Source organism: Pholis gunnellus, assembly GCF_910591455.1.
Source record: "Pholis gunnellus genome assembly, chromosome: 3".
NCBI lineage: Eukaryota > Metazoa > Chordata > Actinopteri > Perciformes > Pholidae > Pholis > Pholis gunnellus.
In genome coordinates, this window is record NC_136529.1 from 13785527 (window position 1) to 13809904 (window position 24378).

At 37.8% G+C, this 24378-nt stretch overlaps 1 protein-coding gene across 1 annotated transcript; it reads right to left on the reverse strand.

The window, feature by feature from the left end:
- Window positions 1-9712: 9712 nt before the first annotated feature.
- slc6a22.2 (solute carrier family 6 member 22, tandem duplicate 2) lies at window positions 9713-15657 on the reverse strand (the record flags this gene model as incomplete). Its single annotated transcript, XM_079186314.1, has 14 exons — window positions 9713-9877; window positions 10444-10614; window positions 11244-11344; window positions 11767-11869; window positions 12225-12362; window positions 12444-12556; window positions 12651-12775; window positions 12874-12977; window positions 13699-13833; window positions 13942-14074; window positions 14153-14237; window positions 14330-14470; window positions 15042-15176; window positions 15462-15657. 14 exons carry the CDS (start codon window positions 15655-15657, stop codon window positions 9713-9715), a joined length of 1845 nt encoding a protein of 614 aa, XP_079042440.1.
- Between the last annotated feature and the right edge of the window lie 8721 nt (window positions 15658-24378).

Here is a 24378-nt window from a genome sequence, read left to right on the forward strand (position 1 = left end):
CTTTGCAAGTTAGGATTTGGATTGGCAGAGTAAAAGTAGCTTGGAGCACTGTCAATGCAGCCTTGGTGTCTGATACTGCAGCTAAGGTTATATAGTTCCTGCAGGGTCAGACTCACAATGGATCAAGAGGATGAGCAAAGGGGATCTGCATGAGAATTTAACCCATAATCTGGCACTGTATAATCACTTGTGGCACGACAGAGCAATTTAGTTTGTTAGGATGTTTGTTACGACCCCACACCTGGCTGAAGTTCACAGACAAAATACAAACAAGATCAGAGAGAATAAACATTTCTTGAAAGCATTGTTGACTAATGGGGAATGCAGTCAGAGGCTATAAGGGTGCTGCAGATGACAGATACCCACAGACAACTGGAAAAGGATGGATGAGATTGACCTGTGTGACCTGTGTGGCTAATCTTAGCAGGTGTATAGGTCCCGAGGCGAGGCTGCATCTAGTCTTTGGGATGCAGAGAGTGGAAGGGCGATTTTCCGTGCAATGATGTCACTGAAAGTCTTTCATACTTTCTCAAAACCGATACGATTTGTCACAGTTCAGCTTCACACCCTCCTCACTCTACCTGTCAGTCACTCCCTCAGCCTAATTCCCTTCACCTGCTGCTGATCTGTAATCAAGATCTTCCCCCTCATCAGCACAACTCTTTTCACCTGTTCACTCACCTGCTGCTGATCATTAATTAAGCCACTATTTAGACTCCTGCCTCCCAGGCACACACTGCCAGATTGTTCTTCGGTTTTTCCATGCCAGACTCTCCAGCACTCTTTCCCGGACTGATCTCCTGTTGCCGACCATGCCTGTCCCTGTTCTGCCCGCCTTGCCTGACTCCCGGTAAACCCACCAGCCTTCTGATCCTGACACTGTTTTACTCTGCCTGCTGTGCCTGGAAGTTTGAAATAAAGAGCCAAACTTCCCTGGAATCTTGTGTGTTGCATTTGGGTCCATATACTACCGGTTACACGATTTGATAATCGTGAGTCAAGACCAGCAAGGCGTGTGACAGACAAACTTGCGGCCATAAGAGAGGTCTGGGAGAAGTGGATTCCAGATTAAACACAGTCTTTTTGCACTGTGAAGAGGAAAAACTTAGATATTCACAAAGTTTGTGATTGTTGTTTCTTCATGCAAAATAGATTTGGGGTTTAAAATGCAATCAAGCTGTTTTATTTTAGGGGTTTAGTGAAGGCGGGTCATTTTTTACCCTTAGGGCAAGTGGTGTATACAGAAAGTCAAGACAACACAAGGGTTAAGGATCATTTATTTTTTACCCTATCTCAATCAGAGAATAAAGTCATAATATTTTGGATAATAACACTATCATGGTTAACACAAAGTAAATGTAATAAAGTGTTTTGGTTCACAATCACACACTGGTCTCTTTGCTATACTGTGATCTCAAGTTCCTGCAGTGTGCAGTAAATCTGGTTAATCCATTACTCCATTAGGCCAAAACCTATTACTCTGTTAATGTTGACTTGCAAAAGGCATCAGTTGATTGTAAACCACTCACTGCATAAGGTCAAAAGGCTTCTCGATGAGGACAGTGTTGTTTGAGTTTAACTAGCCCAGATAATCCCTGAAAAAACACAACCAGGCCGGACCAGAGTTTGCTTGAAAGATTTATGAATTTAAGGCACTGAATCCAGCTAAAAACAATGATAGTTAGCTAAAGCAACTGACGAAACCCTGTACATTTCATATTACATCCTGTTAGTGTTTAAAAACTATAATTAATAATCTATGTTCTCCTCTTTAATAACCAGAAGCACATCCGTCTTAACCAGTGTTTCCAAAGACGCTGTTGTGAGCACAGTATTACATTAAATGTAAAAGTGTCGAAAGCATTCATAATTTCATATATTCACTGTCTTTAACTCAGTATGAAATACAATTTCATTACTAGTATCATCACTATGTGGACTCAAATTTCTACAGCACTGGGCCGATCCGCATGACTTTATTGTAAACAGGTACTGTTGACTGTAGTTAAGGAGTTTAAAAGGACCTTTGGCTTCTACACCCTGACTCCCTCATCTTGTTTGCAGTTCTACTTATTTATAGCTAATCCATTTTGGTAATTACTGAAAGGCGATGCAGTTAGATAATGGGATAGAGCTCTTTAATTGATAAAGAAAATTAGAACCAATTACTTCATTATTACTGGCCTGTAAGTTAATTAAACACTTATTCTGAAAAGTAGCTCTGGCAGAGTCAGTATCCATAGCAACCAAGATCAGTTTGAATGGTCAGATTTTTTGCAAACAAACTTAACTTTGTTTTAATTGTTTGATGTTGTTTGAGCTATCAATTAATTAACAACCATTAATCCTTCCATACATCTTGCTTTATCGGTTCTCATCTAGTCACGCTTTATATATCGTTTTTACTATTCGCCTGCAAAATTCGGTTATGAAAACGAATTGTTGTGAATAAATGTGAGCCTCATTTATTTTGAAATTACATAATTATTCATATTTTAAAAACAAATCTATGTTTGAATGATTTGACCATTTTTATGTTTTCAAGATGTTTGTAAGTTTATAATGGCTCATCCATGAAATGGATTGGACTTAAATGGATTACAAACGTTTGTTTATATACAGTGACACATTCTAAATTGTCATCATTATAAGCAGTGTGAAATTTAAATGGAGGTTGTAATGTCTATAAAGCTGTAAGTTTGTAAGTCTCTGAACTTCAACGCATCCACAGAGGAGTTATATAAATTACCACAGCACCATTAGTAAAGGGAATTAAAGATATAACTTTTTTAGAAAACGCCGTAAGTGTCCCATAAAGATATTCCTGTGAACCAGCAAGCTAAGTGGAATGCAGTTATCATTATTGTTAAATGTTTAGTAGCGTGGAATGAGTCTTAAAACCCGGAAATGAGTCAGCATTTTTGTACTGCGGGTTCTGTCATTCGTGTAAATGCAAATGTGGTGTAGTTGGTTTGTATCCTAACATTAGCTGTGTCTTCTTCACACATCATAAATCTTAAGATAAAAAGATTATCTTGCTGATTAAAATGTGAAAGTATCATAAACTTGTGTATGCCACAGAGTTTGTTTTCTGAAATAATACAAAATCTAATAGAAAAATCCCATTGGCTCAGGTCGAGGGAACCAGTGATTAACTTCTAGGTTGTCCTGTAAAAAATATGTCATCCCTGCAGCACTTTGCTTTCCTACTATGGTTTCCTCTATGAATGTTAATGTTTTATCCTGCACAGAGTGGAGTGAAGACAGACTGCGCGGCCTGCAGATGCAAATTGGTGTAGATGCTACTGTTACTTTTTATTGCTAATAGATCATCGTCCAATAACGTCACAGAGAGTTAAAGACGTGTCTCTGCGGCAAATGTATACATTTCATATATTAAACTTATAGGCAAGGCAAGTTTATTTGTATAGCACATTTCAACAACAAGGTCATTCAAAGTGCTTCACATAAAACCATTAAAAGCATCAAAACATAAGGCAAAAGAAAAGGAGATTTAAAAACAATTAAGAACATTCATTGAAACATTAAAAACAGTCAAAAAGCAGTATAAGAAATAAAATACAGTGGGAAAATGCAGAAATGCAGGAAATTGATTAACTTGAATATGGTTCAATTAAAGGCAGCAGCAAGCAGAAAAGTCTTCAATCTTGATTGGAGGACTTCTTGAAGGACTTCTTGAAGGACTTCTTGAAGGAGCTGAGGGTCTCAGCAGACCTGCAGCTTTCTGGGACTTTGTTCCAGATATGTGGAGCAGAAAAACTGAACGCTGCTTCTCCGTGTTTAGTTCTGACTCTTGGAACAGAAAGTAGACCGGTCCCAGACGACCTAAGCCTTGGGGTCAGGATGGTTCATAAGGAAGCAGCAGATCAGAGATGTATTTTGGCCCTAAACCATTCAGTGCTTTAAGTCAATTCTTTGTTGGACAGGAAGCCAGTGCAAAGACCTCAGAACTGGAGTATACAATCAATATAAGGAACAATTGTAGGTCAGGGAAAATATAATTTCAGAAACATATTCATTTAAGGATTTGAACTGTAGTTTTGAATGTGCAAACATATCAAACTAAGTCATTTTGACTAAATGTATGCTAGTTAATTACAATTGTAAATACATATCTAAATAACAAAATTAGAAATCCCCAGTTTTGGAAAATAAAACACATTCTATAACTTACTTGAGCACTAATCAACATACTTTCAGTCTACAGCTAAAAAAAAGTGAATTAAATGATCATCATCCACAAGGTATAGTGGTGTAAATTTCTGCAGGTGTAATACGGAGTATGGAGTTCAGATTGCCTTTATGTTTCGATTACTTTTGATTTAAATAGATATGTAAAAAAAAAAAAAAGAAAGATCTTTGAGACTACGACTGAATTAATTAATAAATATATTTATGGGTTGTTGGGTTTATTTTTTCAAGGTTAATTAATAAAATCAGTCTTCTTGACAACTAATCTGCATATGTAGAATATAAATTGATGGGGAGTTTAAAGTCATTGAAATATCTGGAGAAACATGATAGTACAACCATGGTCATGCCCTGGATGTTCAAACAGGAAACCATCTGTCACACAGCTTTTATAAGTGTGCCAATTCCCACAAGTGGGATTTCCAAGGAGCTTGTGTTTATCTGCTTAGCATCCAAAAATTGTCACAAGCTGTTAAACCGGAGGGGTTTGGCCCATTCTAATCTTCAATCCGAACAAATTGGATTCACACCTTGTACGTAATTCAGAGGCGTTGAGCAGGTTGTCTGGGAGTCAGGGCACACGTTAGAGGTGATACCTGTCACCTTCAATTCACGTAGTCTTCAAATGTGATTACAGCGGCCACGCACTATCTCCAGAGTTCAAGGACATCAAAGGCAGAAACTGAAAGACAGATATATTTTATCATGCTCCTCTGATGGTGGTAATGAGATGTATTCTGTTTAGGGGACATATAGAGGCCAATATTGCCCCTAATAAATTTAGGTACAATAAAATGTAATGCTGGCTGCTCTGTTTTTGTGATTTAAAACATGCTCGTCTAATTATTTAGATGCAATGGTAGATACTGAAAACAACCTACATTGTGTCTCCTTGTCAGTGGCAGAACAAGTATTCTAAAAGCACAAGCATCAAAATATATTAAAAATAAAAAAGTGAAAGTACTTATTATAGTCTACAGAATAGCCAATTACAAAATAATGTATATTATATTACTGAAATATAATTATTGATGTTTTACGTTATGTGTACATAACTGTAAAGTTGCAGCAACAGCTAAATGTGGGGCTTATTTCTGACTTTATATACTGCTATATATAGATACTATATGTGTATATTCAAATAGGCATATTATACATTATAAATGGCATATTAGTTTATCATACTAAATCATGAAAATGTTGTAATTTGTTAATTTACTTCAACCTTAAAAATGAAGTGCAATTTACTGAAAACATTTTATAACCACTGATAAGATTCATTCAAAATGTTTTCAGTAAATGTATATTTTTCTTGAATTTGCGACCTACCGAGCATTAAACAATCAAACCAACAGCAACCGAAGAATACACTTCTTGGAAATAATGAAAACTACAATTATTCATACAAGGCTGCATTAAACCCTGTTTAGGCATGGTGTAAAGGGGTCAGAGTGGTGATTTGCTTGCGTGGTACAGCTGGTGCAACGAGAGCTGAGCTCTAAATGAGATTGAAATAGAAGCTTGGAGATACTCTCAAGCCCGAGGCAGGTGAGAAGTCTCAAGCTTAGATCAAAAGGGTGCCTGCTCGTGCGTAAGGTCATAAGTACACAACACAACAGTTAATTCGGATTAGCTCTCTGCTTTACAGCTATGCAAATACTTAACACACTCCTGTGCAGGCTAAGTGTTGAAACTGTAGCAGGAAGTGCTGTACCTGAGACAAACAGGAACCGTAGCTAATCTGTTAGTAGGTCAGGAAGACACTATGTGACTGATCTCGAGCGCATTGTGCCACATTAGAAGCAATCAATGAACACATTGACGAACACTTCTTTAGAGTTTTGAAGCCAGGTAAAGAACACATAAATCCCACCCTGTAAACTTAATTTCTAAGAGACAGGGTTGCAACTCATTTTTTACTGTTAGCAGATAGTGGGTTGAAGGTTCATATGGCTAAAAGGGGAATATAAAGTGAATACTCTCCTGCGAGTTGGCACCATGATGATAAACTAGAATCTTCTTAAAATATAGTCAAAAATCAGAGCTTATTGGAAGCATTGGAATGTCTGCGGTATATTTGTGACATTTTCTAATATCTTTCCCGAGTAGAGCTGAAACATTTTGTTGATCCTCAGGAAAATAATAGGCAACTGTTTTGACAGCTATTCTAATCATGTTGAATTACAATAGTGGTTGTTTGGTTTATTGGATGTTGTCTGTTGATGTTTCTGCAAGGAGCCTGCAAATAGTGGAGTTTAACCTTCGGTGTGAGGGAAAATAACCACATACAAGGACTGAATCATATTTTCAGTTGCTGCTGTAGCACCCTCTGGTGGTTTATTATATACTGCTCAGAAACGTTCAATATTAGCAAATGAATGATGGTGGTGGTTTGATGCTGTTTTGTATTAGGGCAGGGGTGCCCAATACGTCGATCGCGATCGACCGGTCGATCGCGGAGGTAGTGACGGCAGATCGCATGCCATTCAAAATAAATGTGATGTCCTCATGGCATTTGCCACTTGATTGACGCACAGTGCAGCCAGTCTGAGATCACGTCTTTTCTAACACACGAGTCACCACGTATGCGCGATCAACAACGTGAGCTACTGCAAAACTCCGCGAGCTAATTAGTTAGCCTTCCAATTTATTTCTACTAAAGAAGCTAAAGCTGCAGCGCCATGATTTGGGGAACTTCCAAAACCTCGCGTCAGAGCTGGAGACGCAACGGAAGGCGCGCGCGCAACTTGACAGCAGCGCGCGCTACACAGAGCAGATTGACAAGTGTCTGTCAGAGTTTGACAAACGCTTTCAAGACTTTGCTTTACTCGAGCCAGTCGCTACATTTATGTGCTGCAAATTTCAGGAAGATATTGAGGTTGATTCACTCGCATTGAAAATGTCAACGCTGTCATGGACAGTTTTAGTAACCAAACATGAGGAAATGTGCCACCTTCTTGACTGCATTATTCGGCTCTACTTATTTATGTGAGTCAGCCTTTTCCCACATGAAGAATATTAAGTCCAAATATCGTTCCACCATGACTGATGATCGTAGAAGTCTGCTTGAGGCTGGCTACCAGCAGCTACTGTCCGGAATATTTAAACCTGGTTGATTCCATTCAGTGCAAGTCATCAGATTAAGGTAATGACCAAAAATGTACAGGATTGTATTGTGCCATAAGGGTTCATGCAGTTATGCAAGGTGCGCCAACATATATTGTAAATATAAAGTATACTCAGGATATATATGTATATATATACATTTATATAGAAATAAATAGATATTTAGCATTTTTAATGTAGGTAGATCATTTTGACTTGGTCATTTTAAAAGTAGCTCGCAAGCCGAAAAAGTGTGGACACCCCTGTATTAGGGTATCAGCATTAGTGCCAAATACAGGAACATCATTCAAATATGTATTTATGCTGGCTCTATTATTGGTTCAAAGAGTCCAATCCACCATGTTAAATGACCTCAAAATGATGTTTCACAGGACTGCATGGGATATTCGTTTTCTCTAATATTTAAATGTATTTCTGACATAATGTTTAAGGTTTCATTTGATATAAATTGCCAATTTTCGGGGTTTTAAGGGATTTATTAGGGTTCGCATTTTACTAATTGACTGAATGTATTTCTATTGTTTTGTTTATGTAAAAAACTGCAATTTTCTTCGTATTCCCAGGTAGGAAGAACATGTTGAAGTGATACATTGCGTATGTGCATGGATATACTCCTACAAAAAAGGACCAGACCTTGGACACCTTAGGATATATCCTGCTGTAATAAGGTTATAACGTTATTGAGGCGGAGTGTTTCGAACAGAGACTTGCAGCACCTTCCTGTGGCCAAACCTTGAATAGGCAATGTCAGATATGTCTGTGTTTCTTGTATTACACAAGGTACAAAAATAACTTTGCAGAGTAAGAAAGAGATGCATGTGGAAAATGAATGTATTTTACAAAAATCACCAGGTACATTTGACTAAGAATTACACTAAGACATTTAGAAATATGAAGTGCCTTGGGTAGGGGGTAAATTAATCAATCAAGTTTATTTATAGGCGTAGACTTAAAGTGCTTCAAAAATAAAACAAAGGCAAAGATCATCCATGACGAAAATATATAACTAGAGAGGTGAACTCAGTTGGGTCCAGGTCTCTGCAAGTGTGTCTGTATTGTGATTGAATAAATACAACCAGTGCTGTAAAGCGTTGTCAAACAGACTTGATTCAAATTCAAAAAGCAAGCGACTCAAAGTCATCGTATATTACTATCGTGCCAAAACAGAAAGGTAAACTCACTAAGCTATGACAAAAACATACAAGATAGAAACATTAAGATAAAGAGGCATTTTAATAAAAAGGGAATACAATAAGAGGGTGTTATTATAATTATTAGAAAGATGATAATAATACAGATTATATAAACAGGAAGTCACAGTGCACCAATCGCTGTTGATCAATTCTGCGCAGGCCTGGCTTATCTCGAACGCGCCTATTAGCTGTCTGTTGCACCTGTGCCCCGTATATAAATTACCTGCCACACTCATCCGCACTGCCACCCGTGGTCAACCTGAGGTAGGCTATATACAGATATAATACACAGACATAACTAATGGCTCCTACACAGATTCTAAAACAAAAGTTGTACCTCTTAACCACACACTAAACACAACTAAAAGTTTTGGGGAAAATATATGTTTCTCGTTTCCTTTAAAAGCAGACAATGTTTCCTCAAGTAAGCTCTTCTTTGTATCTCAAGTAAGCTCTTCTTTGTATTTATAGTGGAAATAAAACACAGGGAACTACAGTTACTCAATCAAAAAGCAATGCTGTACAATGTAAAGCTTAAAACTGGTTTATTTATAACTGAATTAGTTATGTTGATAGCTTGTACACAACGCATTTTATATTGCTGCCCACACTATTTGTATTTACACTGTAATTAAAGTGTAAGATGGCTGAACAATGACGCTTGTTACACTGAACATGCAATGTGTTGAATTACAGCCTGCATACCAAGTTTTCCCTCAGTTTCAGGTGTTAAGGCAAAAAGCTGTGGTCTCATAAATTACACAGTTGCATTGGCAAGTGTTGCACTCACCTAACAATATTATTTACCTCCTATACCTTACTACCCATTTTATATTCCCATTTTTCCTATGGACTTTTAGTAAGTTACTAATTTACAAATATGAACTGCTAAATTCATTAGAATGCTTTCTTTCTCAGGCTTCCTGTGTGTTTCTAAATTAACATTATGTACACAATAGCTATGTATCAAACCCTATTTAAAACTGTGTAATATTTAAATTATATTTGAAAATGAATGATACAAAAACATATTTAAAATATTGCCATTATTATTAATATTGTTAACCAGTTTTTCACCGCCTTGTGTTTTTCACCCAATAAAGATACTATAACAACTATTTATTGGCATTGCAGTAATTAAGATTAAATAAATGTTTTATTTCAGTACTTTTTCTTGCAGTTTAGATAATGGATGATCTCTGAGCTCTGTCACCTTTGTCATCAGGACCTACTGTTGTGCGTAGTGTGTACAAGCCCGTAAAAGTATGAAATGCTTCTTTATTTGCTGCCTTCTTTAACGTTGCAGTGGGTAAGTCCTTTTCTGGAGTGCAGAGAAATTTCAGTCTCTGTGTGGAGAAAGAAATGACAGTTACTGTATGTTAACGGTGGTTAAATAACAAATCAGCTGAACTATAATCATCTGTCCGAAACAACTACAATACAGTTTTGTCTTGTTTTTTTTAAATAAGACCACAGCATGCCTAGTTGCTACATTAAATAAAGTCAAATCCGGAGCAACAGCAGCAAACACCACAAACTTTTGGAATTTTTACAAACTTTTTACTTGAAATACATTTACATACTTAACATACATACTTACATACTTAGGAAAAACTTGGGAATAGGCACCAACTAGCAAACAAAACGTTGGTAGAATTTGAACTGAAAACGAATCCTGCAATATAAAATTGTTTGTCGTCTTTGTAAGAAGTTTGCCCTCCTCACAACTCTGATCTACTTATTCTCACAATCTTCACTCAACTTCACTCAATACAGATACATAGTAGTGTGGATGTAACCTCAGTTATCCTATTACAGACTCTAAACTGAGGTATTCAGTAAGCAATTTACCTTCATGGTTTTTAGTTTCTATTTTCTGATCTACCTTTGTAACAGTAACATGTGACTGTACCTGTCTCAGTGTTCCTGGAGTTACACTCACAGCATACAGCATCCACAGAGGAACCATGAGGGTCGAAGAGAGAGTGAAGAGTCCTCCAATGGTGTAGCCCCACCAGGGATATTCATAAGTGTTGTTGAAGGTGAGCGGAGTATATTTCACCAAGGAGAAGAGAAATGTTAACTAAAAAAGGACAAGCAGAGTAGAGAAGGCGTAAAAACACTCAAACTGATCAGATTACTCATTCTTATGACAAACAAAACAGAAAATGCTCAAACTAAGTTATATAAACTTAGTTCAGGAACAAGGACCACGCCCCGAACATATCTCATTTCCTCCGCACAAAGTATTTAAGCACAAGTGACCCATTGACGTCCTCGGCCGGAGAAGCCCAGCCATCCACATCAGTCCCTTAAGAGGGCCAGTACATATCCCATCCTCTTCAAACTCCCTCTGTCCCAAAGAAACCTCGCCTTGCAATTTTATTTTCCCCAGACTTCCCCATACCCCATGCACAGTCATCCCTTCATCCTTTCCTGTTCTCTTGCTTCTGCCTTTCATGTCCCACCCACCTCGGCCAACTTTTCTCCTCCGACCTCGACACTGGCTACCTCAGCTGCACAGACCGCTCCAACAACAGGGATCCATTAAATATAAATACAATATCCCATCAATGGTAATGGTCTCCATCTGGTGGAGATATAGACTATACCTTTAGGACAGAAGCCTCTGGCAGCTGTCAAATACACTTGTTTGTTCGTAAAGCATGAACAACATTACAAGGCAGTCATGTCTTTGTCTCCAATACTTACAGTACAGATAGCTGGTGTAAAGTACTGCCAACAATATTTCATCAAAGGCCATGGTTGATATCCAATCATGTCCTTTATATTTTCATACTGACGATCTGCACCTGAAAAACGCAAATGTTAGTTACATCAGCGTTATGGCTATCAACTGAATTATTCCCAGTACTATATGATTTTGCATACGGCTTCTCAAAATTCAGCCTCACATAGTTGGAACGACAGGAAATTTCAGGATCTCATCTTGCATTCAAATGAATAGTTATACAGGTTTGAACCAGGGTTTCCCCAACCTTTAGGCTTGTGTTTAGATGAGCCCTTTGAAATTATCAATCTCTACATACAGTATAACTATGAAGAGCTTAACAAAACCCATAACGTTTCCCTGTTTTATGTAAATAATCCAATCCTGTTAACTGTCTTGCAAACTCTCAGGTTTAGAACCACTGGTTTAAAAATAACATCATTTTATGAAGAGGGATCCAATAATGGCTCCGTCACATTTTACGAGGTTAAAATTTCACCTTACCATAGACCCATCCAATACAGAGAGACTGAAGAATAGCAAAGAGCAGGAGTGTCGTCCCACTGCAGGCATAGTAGTCAAACAGCTGGAAGATATAAAGGCCTCCCTGCGAACAACAACAACCAGGTCCTTCAGTTAAATTCAATACAAGGTCGTCATTGCATCATCGTCACTCTGTTTGTCCAATATATTATTGTAAAAGTATTTGTCGTATACAGCTACATATTAAATATTTCCTTTAGGTCATAGTGTAAATCAATGCTTAATGCTAATTAATGCTAGTCGCATGTCAATGTGTCCTTGAGCAAGACACCAAAAACATTCTCCCGTAGCTGTGCCTACGGCATAGAAATGTGATAGAATCTGAATTGTAAGTCGCTTTGGATAAAAGCGTCTGCTAAATGACTGTAATGTAATGTAATGTAATTCAAGAAATCAATATCAGAAAGTGTAAAACTCACCTCTGTGACCATCAAAAGGCCGACGAAGAAACTTCCAACAGAAATGGCAAGAAGAAGGAGTTTGCGGCGACAATGGTTTTGAAAGAAATCAGGATACATGTCCGTGATGGTTGTAACCAATGCCTCCTGACATACAAACTGTGGCAAAAATAAGACAGTTTAACACAAAATGGTAGTCTAAATGTGATTATTACATTCCAAGCAGACTTGTAGTCCTACCTCACTATCTAATCCTAAGAAAATGATCATAACGAAGAAGAAAATAGCCCAGAGCTGAGGAAGTGGCATGAGAGCCACAGCATGAGGATAAGCAATGAAGGCCAACCCTGGACCTGCAGATGTGATAGGAAAAAATTGTCATATTTTCTTAAACTATTCAAATTGTATCTCTCTGGATTTTTGTCAGGCATTATCAATGTTCCATACCTGATTCAGCCACCATTGATATATCCACACCTTGCTCCTTCGCCATAAAACCGAGCACAGAAAATATGGCAAAGCCAGCTACAAAGCTGGTTAAACTGTTTAACAGGCAAAGGTAAACACAGTCTCTGTGAGAGAATAGAAATATAGGAAAATTAGCACACCTCTGCTCTAATCCAAACTAATCAAAGTTTGAGCACAGTCTGCGGATGAAAGAAATACAAACCTGTAGCAGTTGTTGTTGTACTTGTTGTAACTGCCTAAAGATGTCAGAACACCTGTGCAAACGCCATAGGAGTAGAAAACTTGGCTTCCAGCATCCATCCATACCTGAGGAGTTTGGATGTGTTTATGTTCAGTTTAGGTTTGTAGAGATGCATGTATTTGCCACGTTGCAAAATAGTCATATTGAGAGTATCTGCAAAATGTTCACATGAGATTTGTTTTACTTTGATTCTGCCATTGCAATACAGTATCCGCTCGAAGCAACTTAACCATGATTTAAATGTTTAGTCATTGTGCTGCTTTTAAAAGTAGTATTTTAAATTAGCTGCAAGTCACATAAGTTAAAAAGTGAACTTAATAAAGTTACACGTTACATAAATGTGCATTGGTCAAAGACGAACAGTCCGGGATTACTAAATTAATACCAGAAACGCTTCTGCCTTGTATTTTTCTTAATGTGTGTAAATATCAAACACATTTAAGGAATGCCATGCTAAAAATAAATGCTATTGTTTTGGTAAAATGTTTGATAGCTAGCACTTTCAGGAGTAGCTAGCTCTGTTCACTAACTGCCTTTGTGACTTGTAGCTGTATTAGTTGCCAAGCCTACCATTATGCTAATAAAGACTGTGAACATGGTTAATGTTATATTTGCTAAACATCAGCAAGTTAGCAGTGGCACTATGAGCATATAACCATGCTGATATTAGCATTTAGCTCAAAGCACAGCTGTGCTTACGTACAGCCTCATAAAGCAGCTAGCCAGCTGCAGATGCTTTTGGTTATAATAAAGCACTCTAAGCACTTGGTTCAGGTTTGGTCGTACCTCTGGATCAGTGAGGCGGGATGGGTCTGGGTAGAGGTAGAACATGATTCCGTCTTTGGCCCCCGGTAATGTAAGACCCCGAACAAGCAGAACCAACAGCATTACATACGGAAATGTGGCAGTGAAGTAGACCACCTAAGACAGAAGCAACAGCTTTTGTGTTACCTTTTGAAGTTAAATATTTTAAGAACAGGGTTTACATGAATTCAGTCATTAAAAATTAACATTAAGATTGTACTGTACCTTTCCTGTGGTTTTCACTCCGTTCCAGATACAGAAGTAACACAACATCCAGGCAAGAAGTAGACAAAGGGCCAGGTCCCAACGAACATTGCCAATTTTCTCAATCCCACCGGACAGGCCCAAGATTCTCCTTCTGTAACAAAGTTTATTAAGGAAAACACAACAAAAACAATACCTGCCCTGATATAATGCTTTCATTCATGCTACTTACTCCCAAAATTCTACAACCGAAGACGTGCTATTTCCATACAGGTGCAGAGGGGATGTTTGATTGTGACCATGCTCAAAGCAGCCATCTTACATGAAAAGATAAGAAAGGTTGTGAAAACTTATTTCAAAAGTGAGCACATTGCAGAGTTTTATGAGTCATTAAATAAAGTCTGGATACCTGTGTTCCAGCTGTTGCGACAGGTCGCCCATGGAAGCTCTGAGCTGAAGGATGAAAACAGGTAGAGAAACGCCCAAGCCAGGATGATGATGTAATACACCCCAGTGTACAAAACCACCACCTGGCTTCCGTAACCTAAACCTGCAGAGAGATACAGATGTCAAATTGTAATACCATGAAAAATGACTATTAATGAGGCGTTTGTACCTTGCTTACACTTACTTACTTTTTAAAATAATTTATAAAAGCATATATTAAGATTATAAAATACAACTCATTGTTCAGGATTAAACCTGCATTTCCCAACCTTTTTGACTTGTGAAAAGTAAAAGTATCCAAGATTTAAAAAAGAGAAGAAAAAAAAAGTTAGTGAAAGTCCCAAAAATGTGTACCAATTTGTGTAGCAGAACTGTAGGTCAACACTGCTCTATGTACTATGAGTGAGCCCTGTCACATACAAATAGTAATTTTAGCCATTGTTTGTATACAAATATAAAGAATCTAGCTTTGAGTACATAAAGCAGTGAGATAAATTAAAGAACACTTGCATTGTAAGCAGAATATTAAAGCAGCATATTTCAAATTAAATCGTCTTTCACTCTTAAATTCAACCCAATCTCCGACAATCCTTACTCGTATGCAAACATATTAATTACTCAGAATTGTTTTGAGCTGATAAAATAAAGTGCCGCCAAACAGTATAAAGACTTACCTTCAAAAAGAGGGCAGATTTTTCTCCAACATGTAATTCCACCCTGACTGGTGTACTGGCCCAAAGATGTCTCCAGGAAGAAGAGTGGGATGCCACAAGTGAACAAAAACAAAACATATGGTATGAAGAAAGCCCCTTTAAAATAAAAATGAAATATCTGGTTAAAATATTGATAAAAATGCATACATTTGTGCACACAAATAATGATTTGTACAATGAATGTAGTTAAGCGGCGAGAAGAAACAGGTGTCATTATTTTAACATTAAGAAATCCTAGTTACTTTATAACAATACTGAGTTGTAAAGTTGAGTTGTAGGGTTTCTTTTGCAAAATAATATAACTGAATACAATCGTAATCCCTTCCAAGGCTGGCTACAACACAGTATTTTTTACACCTGGCCACAACAACAACGATTTACCTCCTCCATTTTTGTAGCAAAGGTATGGGAATCTCCAGACGTTTCCCAGACCGACAATGTGCCCGGCCACTGCCAGGATGAACTCAATCTTACTGCCCCACTGCGCCCTCTCCTGAGGTTTGTGTTGAGCATGTCCTGGTCTTGACCCACAGTTCATCACATTTAGTTTCACCTGTGAGTTTTGTCTTTGGTCCATGTCAACCTTTAGTAACAATTAAATTGTGTCAGAGATGTTGGAAACACCAAACAATGGCGTTCATTTGTGGTAGATTAACCTGTAGTGAATTCAAGATATATATTTTTTAGGGTCAAATACATTTCCTTTCTAGAAAATGAAATAACATTCAAAGATTGCCTTTAATACCTTAAACAATAGCTAAACAAGACCTACACTTTAATAAAATATACAGTCCAATAAAATCAGTCAAAGACAAACCTGAAAGAAGTTTGAGTATTTCCTCCTCTGACAGTTGTGTTCTGAAAGAAAACGCCAGTCCCCCTCCAGGAATAAGTTGAACGAAATGGGTTTCTGTGAGGAGTGGCCACTGAGACTAACTTAACCAGTCTTTTCTTTGGAAACCAACAGAAACCATCGGAGCAGGGCTAGAGCATAACCATTATATATAAATGCAGCTCATCTGTTGTTCTTGTTGTACATTTGAAAAAGTATCATCGTTGCTGTAGTTAGTTTATCATAAATCAATAGAAGCCTATATTGGGAAACACTGGACTAATCTACCTAGATACGTATTTAAAAGTAGCCACCTCGATCAGCTACAACATTACAATTATTTGATGCATAAGTATTACCAATCTATTAATGTCAAACAATAAATATGACGATTATCAACAATGAGCACTAACTTACTTTTGATACTTTGAGAACATTTGAGCTGATAATACTTCTTTGCTTAAGGATTTAGAATGAAGGACTTATTCTACTTAATAATGAATATTTCCACATTGTGGTGGGCCTATTAGTAATGTGTTTATGTTATCCAATATGCTGTTCAGATAAAAATACACAAAGTTCTGTTTAAAGCTATACTGTCACCTGAGTCTGAAGGCTATCTCGGACAGGTTTCCCATTCTTTGTGTCACATTGCATAACAAGACGAACAAAAGCAGCTAATCTGAGTATAAGATTTCTCACCTCTCTCCGTCTCATTGTTCTTCCAGAAAATCAAAGCCCGGAACCAGTCATTTTTATTCATGATTTTGGGTTTGAGGCTTAGATCTTGTGGTGTTTTTACATAATTCTGCATACTTGACGGTTGTACCAAATGATAGAGTACATCGTGGTCAAATAAAAGAGATATCTTACTTATTTTTGATGTGATGCTGCCAAGTGCTTTTTAATACCAGAGACAAACGTTTTTGGTATGCACACTCAACACCAAAGAGACTAAATGACGACTTGAGCTTAAAATGTTGATGTTAAAGACAATTTGTGATCTTTTGAAACCCACAAACTATGACTGTTAATGTGGCACAATAAGTCAGATGTAGTTCAGTCAGTACAATAGTCGCTTGGGTGTAATGTAAGTTAAGTGAGTTTATTATGTTTCCTATGTGTTTATGAGGAGGAAGTGTTCATTGTAGTTCAAATGTGGGGTACAGCGTTATTTATCACCAGCTACCTTTGTAGGCAGTAGATCCAGTGGATCGCCAGTAGGTGTCAGTGTTGCGACATAAGCGGTGTCTGTGACGGAGAGCCACAGGGAAGTCTCACGTGAATACACACGAGAGGATGAGAATCTCTGAACAGGATAGAAGCAGAAAACGCGGTGGAGCGACTGTATACCTAAAAGCAGAGATGGGCAGTATTTCTATTACTTGTATTTGAAATACGTATTTCAATTACTTTTGAGTATTTTGTAATTTGTATTTGATAGGGCCGATTCAAAAGTTAACTTATCAGTCGAGTAGCTAGCTATAGGAAGAGGGAGATTGGGAGCTTGTATGTCATATGTGATGAATATTTTCTTGTTGATACAAAGCCAAAGTTTATGGGCTGTTAAGTCCCATTAATAAAAATATATATATACATAATCAAGTTGTTGTCTTTCAATAGCTTTGCTTAGTTACACTGACATTCTGTGACTGTTCTTCCTTTTTGTGGGGTTCACCAGAGCTTTGTGTACATTATATAAACCTGAATGCTCTGCTATACCAAATTGTGAGAAAACAGAAAATCTAGAAAAAAGTATTTCTTATATTTTAAATACAAAATACATGTATTTTGTTACATTTTCTGGCACCAGTATTTTGTATTTTGTATTTTGTTGTAATACATTTATTTGGGTCAATTGTTGTGACAGCAACAATAACTACAACAGGATTTTCCAACCAGCGGTTATAACATTAATGACATGGAGGCAGAAGCCCCGTCTGTCCTGACCTGTAGACTTGTAGGCCTACTATACTGAAGGTCTGTCCTTTACACTGGTGACTCTTTACGGCCATCTGCAGTTATGTTTGATCAAGTTTATGAGAATTGACATGTAAATGTAGTATTAAATACATTTTTTTTGACACTTCAATCCACATTCCATCTGCTGTGTCTAACTGGAGTGGTGTGGCTCACTGCCATACCACAATTACGCGAGGCAGATCGGCTGGTTAAAGTGTGTGCAACCAGCATCAGACTGTCCTAAACACTACAGAACCCCTCCGGGTTTATGTGCACATCAGGATTAGGACGACCTCTGCAGGCATCTTGAATTGGCCGTCTGAGAAGCAGCCAAGCAGGAAAAGCATTATGCTCCCCTGCGGAAGAGGAAGGCCGATATCTGCTCGCTGAATAAGCACGGCCGACATTGAGTTTGTGTGAAGACCCCAATCCTGATCTCCACATTCAAGGACTCACAGACTTTGAGGCGCGTTCTGGTAAAAGTCCGTGAGGGTTTAGGGCTGTCCCACTGTTAAATCATTGAGCGTTTGAGGGCTCTCTCGCAGACATTTTGAAAATTTCATGAAGACTTTCCTGAAGTACACATCCCAAGGGAATTACCCACAATTCATAGCAATGTGACATTAAACCCGGGGTTACAAGAAGGTGAACAGAGGATGGCACATTGGTGTTTGGCATACATTGAATCAGAAACATTAAGGATAAAGATGGTTGCTCGATTGCTCGTCCACACTCTGGGCAGTTTGACATGGTGTCCAACCAGCCCCCCCTTCTAGTCTTTACCACAGCAACTTTAAATCCACATTCATTATTGTTTTACCAGACTGGCTGTACAGTTTGAAGTCTGAGTAATTGAGTTTTTACTGTACAACTTCTAAATTCTACAACACTTCTCTGCACCCAGATTATTTATCAACCTGCTTACACTGTCGGCTCCCATCTGCATCTTTGTGATGTCAAACCTGTAACAACATCCCTGATTTAAATGAAGTGTAGTGGAAGTAAATTGATATTAATCCAGAGCAGTCAGGCGGAATAATTGGAACAGAAAACTGTTGTATATTGTGACATTTATTATCAGCACGAAAATAAGTGTACGGTCCATGATTAACAAATGAGGAAAAAATAACAAAGTATGACTTCTTTAGTATTTAGAGAAGGAGGTAATATGGTACTCAGATGCCAAAAATGAAGAAAAAATGTTCAGGCTTATTGTTCATAAAAGGGAAATGATTTGGACATCGCTGAGAAGAGTGAATTTTTTTTTCTCAGCCAAAATATCTTTTCTGAACAGGTGGAGGCTCTGCTTTGTTCACACTCCTCTCCTGAACAAATGAGATTACAGCGACGAGACTAACACAATTCAACGCTCAGGATTTCCCCTTCAAGGGCCGCTTCAAGCAACCAAATGTCAACACACTGCGTGTTAAAAAGAGGAACGGTTAGTGTGTCTGTGTGAGCCAAACAGACACCACAAATCGGCAAGGGAAAACTGTCTGGGAAGCACAAAGAGAGAATTTTGTACCAAAAAGACTTTCATTTTGGAAGATACCCACCTGATTTGTTGAAATTTCATAATTGGCTATAGAAGTCATTTTCACAAGAGCAAAAACTGTGGATTTTGTCCACCGTCGCCAACATGGTAATTGCTCTAGTAACTGAATACATTAGACGATCATTTATATCAGTATTTTAAGATTTATATATGTATATATATATATATATATATATATATATATATATATATATATATATATATATATATATATATATATACACATATATATACATATACATATATATGGTTACATATAGTTTAATTTCTTTGCCATATTTTAAGGATCATCAGAAATCATTACATTCATAAATTCAAAGATAAACATTCAATCTGGTATCCATAGTAACGATGCCATGAAGGACTCCATGGACAGAACAGTGTCATGATGACATCACGGATTCTCTGCCTTTAATGTTGTCTTTGTGACGTCATTAAGCCCCTCCCTACTGGTATTCAGCCCCTCCCCACTGCTTCATGTCTCACACATTTCACAGCAGGCAGTAGGTTTGTAGGTTGGTTTTGAGGCAGTAGGTTGGTAAGTTGGTTCTGAGACACATTTGACGATTCATATAGTTAGCATATAGACAGATACATATACATACACATATACACCATAGTTAGCTCACATAGATTATTTCATAGATACATAGAGACAGATATATATACATACACATATACACCATAGTTAGCTCACATAGATTATTTCATAGATACATAGAGACAGATATATATACATACACATATACACCATAGTTAGCTCACATAGATTATTTCATAGATACATATAGACAGATATATATACATACACATATACAAGCAAATTGGTTCAGAGACACATTTGGCAATTGCAATGGAACGCTCACTGAACAAAAAAACACGACAGGTGCTGAAGGGTCAGCAAGAGGAGATGGAATTCAATTCCAAAGAGGTCGAACCTCCAATGAATTTTTATTTAAGTTCACTGGAGGAACAAGTGAGATGTGAACTGTTGGACAACGAGGCGAGGCTCACCCCAAGATCTGAGGGGAGAGTCCTCCTAGACGTTGATGAAGACTGTCTGCAACAATTTCTAGATGTTCTCCACAAAAACAAAACCACGAAATCCACCGAGTGGGAGATGGAGATATCTAAGGAAAAAGCCCCTTCTAAGGCTTTCTGTCAAGTCCAGATGGACAAACAGAAAGCGGAGACAAACAAGATCGCAGCAGCTCTGAAAGAAACACAGGAGCTGCTGGAGTCTGAGCGTCTCAAGCTGAAAAATGGACATCAACAATGGCACGAGGAGAAGTCTTCCCTCGTAGACCAGAATAAAAGAGCTCGTGAACTTTATCAAAAACAGGGGAAGATCATAGCTGATTTTGATAGAATACAGAAGGAGGCTAAGCAAACGCTGCAGAGATTCCAGGCCGCACATGAAGGCCAGTTGGAGGAGCAGAGGGCAGAGACCAACAAGATCGCAGCAGCTCTGAAAGAAACACAGGAGCTACTGGAGCACGAGCGTCGGGTTCAGCCTAAAACCACCACCAAGGCTGAGATGGAGTTATTTAAGAACCTCTGTCATGCTAGAATTGTTGAACTGGTAGATGTCAACAGTAAGCTCAAGGCAGCTCTTCTTAGAGCTGACCAGGAGCTGAAAAATGGACATCGACAATGGGAAGAGGAGAAGTCTTCCCTTGTAGACCAGAATAAAAAAGCTCGTGAACTTTATCATACACAGGTGAAGATCATAGCTGATTTTGGAAGAACACAGAGGGATGATAAGCAAACGCTGCAGAGATTCCTCGCAGCACATAAAGGCCAGCTGGAGGAGCAGAGAGCAGAGACCAACAAGATCATGGCAGTTCTGAAAGATACTGAAGATCTGTTAGCAGCAGAGCGTCTCCGTTTCCAGGAACAGTCGTCCATCACGGCACACCTGGAAAAAACCTGCACGGACCTCGAAAATGCCCAGCTGAAGAACGTAGCTACTCATCAAACATTGGAGGAGAAAGCTACACAGATGATCATAAAAGACCAGAGGTCTCAAGCCAAGTTGGAGAAGCAGCGAGCAGAGATCGGCAACATCTTGGCAGTTCTGAAAAAGACTGAAGATCTGTTAGAAGCCGAACATCTCCGTTTCCAGGAACAGTCATCCCTCACGGAACACCTGGAAAGCACCTGCAGGGACCTCGAACATGCCCAGCTGAAGAACATAGCTACTCATCAAACATTGGAGGAGAAAGCCACACAGATGTTCAAAAGAGACCAGGAGTCCCAAGCCCAGCTGGAGGAGCAGAGACTGGAGACAAACAGGATCAAAGCTGCCCGGAAAAAGACAGAAGATCTGTTAGAAACCGAGCGTCTCCTTTGGCAGCAGGAGAAGTCTTCCCTCCTTCAGGCCATTGAAAAAGATCTTCAGAACCAGAACACCGACAAGGAGAAGAAGAAAAAACGGCTCAAACTCTTCAAAAAGAGTTAACTAATGAACACAAAACACAAAGGAAAAACGAAGAAAAGACGAAGAAAAAACAGTTTAAACTCTTCAAAAAGAGTTAACTAATGAACACAAAACACAAAGAAAAAACGAAGAAAAGACGAAGAAAAAACAGTTTAAACTCTTCAAAAAGAGTTAACTAATGAACACAAAACCCTAAGAAAAAACGAAGAAAAGACGAAGAAAAAACAGTTTAAAATCTTCAAAAAGAGTTAACTATATGAACACAAAACACAAAGGAAAAACGAAGAAAAGACGAAGAAAAAACAGTTTAAACTCTTCAAAAAGAGTTAACTAATGAACACAAAACCCTAAGAAAAAACGAAGAAAAGACGAAGAAAAAACAGTTTAAAATCTTCAAAAAGAGTTAACTAATGAACACAAAACACAAAGGAAAAACGAAGAAAAGACAAAGAAAAAACAGTTTAAACTCTTCAAAAAGAGTAAACTAATGAACACAAAACCCTAAGAAAAAACGAAGAAAAGACAAAGAAAAAACAGTACAAACTCTTCAAAAAGAGTTAACTAATGAACACAAAACCCGAAGAAAAAACGAAGAAAAGACGAAGAAAAAACAGTTTAAACTCTTCAAAAAGAGTTAACTAATGAACACAAAACCCTAAGAAAAAACGAAGAAAAGACAAAGAAAAAACAGTACAAACTCTTCAAAAAGAGTTAACTAATGAACACAAAACCCGAAGAAAAAACGAAGAAAAGACGAAGAAAAAACAGTTTAAACTCTTTAAAAAGAGTAAACTAATGAACACAAAACCCTAATATGAAGGCAAATCACTGTCAAAATCCATAAATGAGATCTGTGCGTGCGTGTGTTCCCAAACTCAAATAACTTACAAGTAATTAGTGGATGAAACATTTTTCAGATCCTCCACTATAGTAAAAGCAATTTTGCTCGTGTGAGCACAGATCTCGCACACAGATCTTTTGCGCTCTCGGATTTTGACAGTGATTTGCCCTCAATAATGCCCACTCAACCCACCCATCAACTCTGTTCATTCTGTACACATGACATCTATTGCTCTTCTATCCATCCTGGGAGAGGGATCCCTCCTCTGATGCTTTCCCACAGGTTTCTTCCTCGCTTCTCCCTGTTAAAGGGGTTTTTGGGGGAGTTTTTCCTGTTTCGATGCGAGGGTTCTGGGACAGAGGATGTCGTATGTGTACAGATTGTAAAGCCATCTGAGGCAAATTTTTAATTTGTGATTTAAATAAAAAAAAAAAAAAAAATGTAATTGAATGTGTTTGTTTGAATGATTTCATGCTTGTAAATCATTGTAGAAAATTCTAAGTTGTACTGCTGTCATGTTTAATATTTGAATCTGTAAAAATACATTTTGATGTATAAATTCAGGGACAATCACTGATGACTTCTCATTTGCACCCAACAGCCTGAAAATATACAGTAAGTTAGCTCAACTGATTTGACATGTTGGTCCAAATATAGTGTCTTTAGTCTGTTGGTCATCTAAAGAGAATAATTCAATTAAAAACACCTCAACATTACTTTCTGCAACATTTTGATGGTTTAGTACGAGTCTAAAGTGGCTTGAGAACTTAAGGCAATAAGGTTCATTTAATGTCACAGCGCCTTTCAAACACAGCTGCAATTCAAGGTTTTATGGCAAGGAAATGCATTAGAAAGGTTAATATATCCCGCATCCAGCAGCAGACGTGAGCAGAGGGCTGTAAAGACCCGCTGACGACATCATCAACTGTCTGCAGAGACCTGAGGCCCCGCCCACGCTAATGCACAGAGCGCCAAGGTTTGTATAGTAGTAATTATCGTTAATATTTATTCATTCAGATGGAGCGATACCGAAACATATTTCTGATATCAGTCCAAAACTGACTCAAATAGCTGAATCAGCTATCGGTGACGACATGCAGATCCGGTATTGGATACCAATATTTAAATAAATAACAATTCAGTACATTTTTATCTATGTATTCTTTTGTCTAATTTTGTTTTTCAAAGTTAGAAAAGCAATGTTTAAGTCAAGCCTGATTTTGCCTTAGACATAAAATAGTGATCATAGGAACTTCCACACAGTGAGGCATACAGCGTATTAATCTAACACTGGTATCAGATTTCATGTATTTATTTATTACTGTGTTTATTTATACATTCGTGTGTTTACATACATACATTTAAAAACGTAGGTATCATATACTGTAAATATATATACATAAAAGTGTGTATCAATTAGTATAGTGGTTGATCTGCTGACCTACTTTTGCATGGAAAAAACATCAGCAGTCTCCTGGACAAAAGTCTGTATGTCCCCTTTTCACTGTGTTTCTCTTGCAAGAAGCACTCTCTTATCCCACTGTTTTTGAAAATGGATTTTAGTGTACCTAAAATGAGTACATACATGTACTTGTCTGTCACAGGAACCTGATAGACACTTGTAGTTATATCTCCACGTGTATCCAATCTCACACCAAGGATGAATTC